We start from the raw sequence: 7,559 nt of genomic DNA, 5'->3' as shown, positions 1-7,559 counted from the left end.
ATAGTTCCTCATGTTGTGGTGACCCCCAACCATAAAATTATTTTCATTGCTACTTCATAACTGTAATTGCGCTACTGTTATGAATCGTAATGTAAATATCTTATATGCTATATGTGTTTTCCGATGGTCGTGACCCATAGGTTGAGAACCACTGCCTAACCAAATGAGCTATGCCAGCCAGGGCACATTCTTTTCTTTTTTTAAAAATATGTTTTTATTGATTTTAGAGTGAGAGGAAGAGGATGTGAGAAATAGAAACATCACTGAGAGAGAAACATCAATGGGCTGCCTCTTGCACACACCCTCACCACCCCCACCCTGCCCTGGGGATCAAGCCCGAAACCCAGGCATGTGCCCTGACCAGGAATCGAACCTGCAACCTCTTGGTGCATGGGACGATGCTCGACCAACTGAGCCACACCAACCAGGCTTCCTTCCTTTATTTAGGTCAGAAACAAAATCATTTCTGTTCACTCAGAGACCATAAAATAATTTCTGAGCACTGTGTATGTGTGGTGTATCACTGTGTGGGGTGGATTATGTTGGCTTTGCAGGAAGGTTTTCAGACTATTTCTGTTCTACTGAGTAAACATGTAACCAGTCATATGGTTTTTGCTTATCTAGTCTGAGGGTTTTCTATTAAAGTGCTCCTGATTTGCCCAGCCAGTGTGGCTCAATGGTTGAGTTTCAACCATGAACCAAGAGATTACAGGTTCAATTCCTGGCTAGGGCACATGCCCAGGTTGCTGGCCCAGGCGCCAGTTGGGGGCACGTAGCACTGATGTTTCTATCACCTTTCCTTCCTCTCTCTCGAAAATAAATAAAAACTTTTTTAAAAATATTTTATTGATTTTTTACAGAGAGGAAGGGAGAGGGATAGAGAGTTAGAAACATCGATGAGAGAGAAACATCAACCAGCTGCCTCCTGCACACTCCCCACTGGGGATGTGCCCGCAACCAAGGCACATGCCCCTAACCGGAATCGAACCTGGGACCTTCCAGTCCGCAGGCCGACGCTCCATCCACTGAGCCAAACCGGTCAGGGCAAATAAAAACATTTTTTAAGTGCCCCTGATTTGATCAGGGTATAAGAATTGCAAAACTGGGACATCTAATGTCAATCAATTTCATTAACTGATCACCTAGCACAGGATGTTTCTGCAACTTAAAAAATATGTATGTTTTTATTGATTTCAGAGAGGAAGGGAGAGGCAGAGAGAGAGAAACATCAATGATGAGAGAGAATCATTGATCGGCTGCCTTTTGTACACCTCCTACTGGGGATCAAGCCCGAAACCCAGCCATGTACACTGACCAGGAATCGAACTATGACCTCCTGGTTCATAGGTCAACACTCAACTACTGAGCCACACTGGTCGGGCTGTTTCTGCAATATTTTAATACAAATTTTTGTTTATTTACTTTTAAGTCTTAAGAACCTTCAAAGTTATTGATTTTCTTATGCAGAAACTAAGATGCAAGTGTTTCCACTTTTGCTTGATGATTAATGGCAGAAGATACCTTACCTATGAAGTCGACAAGAATCCATTCATCATCTTCCTTCTCACTAAATTCTGGCTCTTGGTTGGAAGTATTGCCTTCACCCAAAAACATTTTGTTCAGTCTCTGGAACATTGTTAAGGCAAGATTGAGACTTTGGCTGGATGTCTTTATAGCTGAGATTTCAAAGCCGTCTTTAGCCAGCCTGATGCACTGACAGGAGATTAAAGTGCACAAGGTGCTTCTTCAGTTTCGGCAGGGAGGAGAGTCATTATCCCTAAAATAAAACAGAAAAATAAGGTTATTTCAAATCAGCATCTCTTTATATAATATGTTTATGTCGTTTCAGAAGTGCACACACAGGGTTAACCAGGTGGTTCAGCTGGTTGGAGCATTGTCCCATGCACCAAAAGGTTACAGGTTAAACTTCCAGTCAGGGCACATACCCAGGTTGTGGGTTCCATCCCCAGTCTGGGAGCGTACAGGAGGCAACTGATTCATGTTTCAATTCATTTCTCTCTCTCTCCTCTCTTCTCTCTCTTGCTTCCTCCCTTCTTCCCTCCCTCCCTCGCTCCCTCCCTCTCTTTCTGTAAAAATCAATTAAAAAACCAAACACATCCCTGGGTGAGGATTAAAAATTACATAAAAGTGCACACATACACCCTTAGAAGAAAGCACATGCCTTAGCCTTCAGTTACAGCTGTTCCTTTCCTGCAAGAGCCAAACACAAGAACTGCAATAGCCATTATTTACAAAACATAAATGAGTGCTCAAACACAACCTTTCAATGTCTTAAAATGTGAAATAAAAAGGAAAGAGTTGGCATAGATACAGAAAATAAAGTGATGGTTGCCAGAGGGAGGAGGGTGGGGGACTGGGTAAAAAAGTTGAAGGGTTTTAGAAGTACAACTTGGTAGGGGATGTAAAGTACAACGTTGGGAATATAGTCAATGATGTAATAACCACGGATAGTGCCGGATTGGTACTTGAATTATGTGGGGGACACTTTGTAAAGTACATGACTGTCTAACCACTCTGATGTACACCTGAAACTATACGGTATGTAAACTGTAATTAAAAGATAAAAAAATTTTTCAAAAACTGAATGGATTCAGTGCTTGTAGAATTTACTTTCACAGCCCAATTCAGGCTGTGCCTCTGGCCTGGAAGGTTCCCAAGCCACCGCCCGCTCCCAGCCGTCCTGATGTGGCGAGCACTGTCTCACCCACAGGACGTGGACCTCTGTGGCTAGAGTGACAACTTCTTCAGGGCAGGGACAATGCCATTCATTTTTGTTGCCTCAGCTCTTAGTGCAGCATCAAATCCAAAACGGAAATTTAACTGTTTATCATATGAATTAGGAACAGTTTCTTGTAAATAAAATGGTAATTCATTCTAGAATTCATTTTTTTAATAAGGTAAGAGCATTGTGAGTATAAACACTATTGGAGACTTGCAAAATAAAAAAAAAGAGGGAAGGACTTGGTTCTTTTTCACACCTTTGCTTTTACCGTAAGGGATAAATTGGAATTTATTTCATTATATACCTTTAAATAATTTCAAGCTGCAATACTGCTTTTCTGTAAGTAGAGGAGCAAAAACTAGATATTAACAGTCCTGAGGCAATTGCTCAGGAGCTGCCAAATGAACCCAGTGACAGTGTCCCCCTATGCCAGGCCTTCATCTCTTGTGCTGTGTATTTCTGGTGTGTGACTATAAGCATACCTAAATGCATGTAAAGTCGGCAAGTACTGCACATTTTAAGCTTCACAATTCTACAGCTGGCATGGAAAAACTGACACTGTAGAAAACGAAGGTGGAAACAGCCACTCACTGCGCAGGGGCAGCAGAGGTCTGTGTGCCCGGCTCAGTGCTGGCTCTGCGGCTTCCGTCCTGTGAGTTGGGAAGTGAACACTGTTGCCACTGGCAGCAGTCCACCTCGGGGAGTTCTGGTGAGTTCTAAATGAGGAACTCCAGCCTTGTCTGATCTTATTCCAGGTTTTATGTATGCATGTCTCCCTGGTTACCTGAAGAGCATATCAAAGCTAACACCAAAGAGAACTTTTAATTTTCCCCACAAACGTAGGCACCGCCCTTCATCCCATGCTCAGGAAGCAGCAGCAGCATCCCGCAGTTACCCATGGCTTTCTTTACGCCTGGCCGCCCTCCCTGTTCCCCATCCCTCCACTCCTCCCAACTGTCAGCAAGTGCTCTTGACTCCAGCTGCCTGTGTGTGGCTCAACCCACCTACTTCCCCCACCACTCTCATCCTAGTTGAAGACAACCTTCCTGGTGTCCCCCCCACCCTGCCAGTCACCACCTGCAAGGTGAGATCCCTGATCCTACTCTAGTAAAATGAGATAACGGCCTAGCCAGTGAGGCTCTGTGGATGAGCATCAACCTATGAACCAGGAGGTCACGGTTTGATTCAAGGTCAGGGCGCATTGCCAGGTTTGCGGGCTTGATCCCCAGTAGGGGGCGCACATTTAGGAGGCAGCCGATCAATGGTTCCTTCTCATCATTGATGTTTCCCTCTCCCTCCCTGAAATCAGTAAAAATATATATATACAAAAAAATGAAATGAGATAATGCAGGCAACTTCTTGGCAAGGCATTTGGCACAAAGTTCTCAGTCAATATCGACTATTCCACAAATACTTATTGAGCACTTACTAGGCATCAGATGTAGTGTTCCATGCAGGAAGACAGTAGTAAATAAAGCCCTCCATGGCGGGTGTAACGATCGGCGTGACACATGCCATGGGAGAGGGACTGGCTGTCCCTCAGAGGTCAGGGAAAGAATCTTGAGTGGCTGGGACAATCAAGAATGGAGGAAGGGGAGAAGGAAACCTGCACTGAGTGAGGAGGCGGCACCTTCAGTGTGTCTAGGATTCAGGTGGATAGTTGAGCGCAGGCTGGACGGGGCGACGCAATGAAAGGGAGGGGAAAGTCAAGGATGACCCAGGTTTGGCCAGCTGGAGGACGGTGAGACCATTTACCGGAACAGGAATACTGCCTAAGGTGCAGGTTGCGCATTCTGGACAGGCTGAATTGGGAAACCTCACGGCATGCACCTGGCGGTGTCTAGTAGGCAACTGAACATAGGGCATTGGAGCTCAAGGGCACACCCTCGCTGGGGGCACAGCCTTGGGAGTTGTCAACGCAGAGTGGGTGACAGAAACCTAAGAGTGGATGGGACCACCTAGGGAGGATGAAAGGTGTCTCGCTAAAAGACACTTCTTTTTCTCATGAGCATGAGCCTTGAATCCATAACTTAAGACTTTTGACATTTCACTTAAAAAAAAAAAATCCTCACCAGAGGATGTTTTTCACTGATTCTAGAGAGAGAGGAAGGGATGGGGTAGAAACATGTGAGAAACACTGATTGGTTGCCTCACGCATGTGCCCTGACTAGGAATTGAACCCATGGCACTCTAACCACTGAGGAACACCAGCCAGGGCTGACACTTCACTTCCAAAGCAATCACTGTTAGCTGTAAATGAGTTAGAATCTGTAGCTCATGAGATTCCTGGTTCACATTTTTACATCCAAATTGGACTGTTACAATTGTTTGGCATGCTATTATGACTATGTAGTACTACGAATGTGTCTTCAAATCAATGACATTTGAATACTTTTGCGCTCACAACCCATCCCCCTAAGCCATTAAATATGAAAACAGGTAAACAGGAAGTGTCACTTGCGTAACAGTCTTCCCGAAACCCTTCTGGAAAGCAACGCGGCCAAATCGTAAGGGCTGGAGCTCTAGTCTGAGAATGCAAATTCAGCTTTACGTTCCATGTACAAGTTAGGAGAAAAGCCGGATATGTAGTTCGCCTGACCTTGTGTGGTGTGACACATATCCCAAAGATGGACAATCACAAGCTTTGGTGTAATAAAGGTTTTGCATATATAAACTAGAAGGGGAAAAGTTATTTTAAATATCTCTGCTCCATTTCTCTTCCATATGGAGGTTAGGGGGTGGGATGGCAGAGGACACACGCACAGGAGAACCCTTGCTTATCCTAAGGGAACTCCGTGTCCCCCAACTGTGATGCTACTTGGGGCCCAGACCAGACAAATGGCAGCTGTAAGACAGAAAACACTGCTGGGGTCACCGTGGGTTCCCAAACTGCAAACTGCCCCTCTGGCTACAGCTCCAAACCCACGCGATGGAAGCCAGCTTGTCCTGAACACACACCACCCTGTCCCAGTAAAGGGGTCTGTGTCCGGAGGAGCTTTTCCATGGGGTGGCACACGCCCATCTTTTGTCTTCCTGCAGTCAGAGGCGGCCGCCAAGTGTCCCAGGCCCTGCAAGGGCACCCAAGCTGGGGTGCGCCGTGTTCAGGAGCAGTCAGTCAAGAGGCTCATCCTCATCTCTCGAGTCACTGCTGGTTTTTCAGTGACACACCTGTTGGATCCCAGGGGAAGGATACAGAACGGAGTCTTGCCTGCCCTCCCGGTGACCCAGGGACTCTCTACCCATTCACCACCACTCTGGGCCTTGGCTCCCACCACAACAGTGCTCTCCACCCGGCTGGTTCCATGTGGAGCTAAAGAGCAAAGCAGGAGGGACTTCACTCCTCACCACGTCTCTGACTTGCTGATGTTCACAACTCTAGGGCAATGATAAAGCCACAGTGAAAATTCCCCAGAGGACAGGTTTACAAATACAGCTCCGAATTCAGTCAAGAGGCCTAGGCAGGTGGTGCTGCTTTTTGGGGGGCACCTGCAAGCCTTCAGCCCTAACCAGCCTCAACTGAGCAGGCTCACCCCAGTGGAGAAAGAAAACAAAGTGTCTGTTGGGGCCCCAGCATCTCAAGGCAGCTTTGTCCCTGTCACCCTGGCTCAAAACACCTCCCTTTAAAAAATGCTCTTTTCATTATAAAGTGAAGGAAATAACATTATAGAAAGTTTAGAAAAGAGTTATTATTCCATGTCTTGTTGCAGCCTTTGTTAGCGTAGGGTACATTTTGCTCTAGCCTTTCCTTCTACACGTTTCTTTTTATCATTAGTGATAGTCTAGTGAAAGCAGTTTTGTATCCTGTTACTTACCATTTCATCATCAATGTTTTGCATATTACACAAGTAGAAGTGCTCTGTGAGCAGAGGAAGGTGGCTGAGTTGACACTTCTGGGGAAGAGCATTCTCGTTTGAGAAAGGGGTTGCTAATCTGAAGGAGCTTGTTAGCTTCTCACTGAGAAGGCACCAACCTACAGGCAGCCTGGCTCTGGTGTCAGCCTGCTGTGTTTGATCTTGGCTCTGCTACTTGCATCTTGCCTGAATTTAGGATATTTAGTAACTTTTTATGCCTGAGTTTTCTTACCTCCAAAACAGGGATTAGTAAGAAATAAGTGTAAACCACTTAAAATAGCACCTGGCACATAGGCGATATCTGGTAAATATTAACAAGTTCATGTCAGTTGTTGACTGTGAGCAAGTAATTTAGCATCTTTGGGTCTGAGTGTCTTTATCTGCAAAATCCTTATCTAATAAAAGAGAAACATGGTAATTGGCGTACGACCGCTACCCTTCCCATTGGCTAATCAGGGGCGATATGCAAATGAACTGTCAGCCAAGATGGTGGCTGGCAGCCAGGAAGCTTAAACTGAACATGAGGCTTGCTTGCTTCAGTGATGGAGGACTGCAACGTCCCCGCCCGCCTTGCCGGCCTCTCAGCCTGCAGTTTAAGAAACATAGTAACAAATAGAAGCTTAAAAAAAAACCCAGAAACCAGCTTTCAGGGAGCTGGGATCTCAGAGCTGGAGTCAGAGCTGGAGTTGATACAGAGTTTCGATTGTAGAACCGAAGCAAATCAGGGCCCGATTCCGCTTTCAGCAGCAGAGGCCTCAGAGCTGGAGCCAGAGCTAAAGCTGGCCCAGAATAAAAAAATTAAAAAAAGAAAGGAAAAAAGGAGCGTTTAGGAGTTCAGTCACCCCCAGCCTGAAAAAAGCCCTCAGCCCCTCACCGAGGCTGGCCAGGCACCCCAGTGGGGAACCCTACCCTGAATGGTGTGTGAACAGCTGCAAACAGCCCTCATCCCCTCACCCAGGCTCGAC

At 46.0% G+C, this 7,559-nt stretch overlaps 1 protein-coding gene across 1 annotated transcript in view; it reads right to left on the bottom strand.

Annotated features, from left to right (window-relative positions):
• Positions 1–7,559, bottom strand: part of TP53INP1 (tumor protein p53 inducible nuclear protein 1) — an 18,004-nt gene that overhangs the window by 8,790 nt on the left and 1,655 nt on the right. Inside the window, exon 2 of the mRNA XM_015560918.1 lies at positions 1,472–1,777. Coding sequence (XP_015416404.1) covers positions 1,472–1,635 — 164 coding nt within the window. The 5' untranslated portion in view covers positions 1,636–1,777. The remainder of the gene's footprint in view (positions 1–1,471; positions 1,778–7,559) is intronic.

Source organism: Myotis davidii, unplaced genomic scaffold, assembly GCF_000327345.1.
Source record: "Myotis davidii unplaced genomic scaffold, ASM32734v1 scaffold390, whole genome shotgun sequence".
Lineage (NCBI taxonomy): Eukaryota > Metazoa > Chordata > Mammalia > Chiroptera > Vespertilionidae > Myotis > Myotis davidii.
This window is presented reverse-complemented; position numbering and strand designations above follow the sequence as displayed.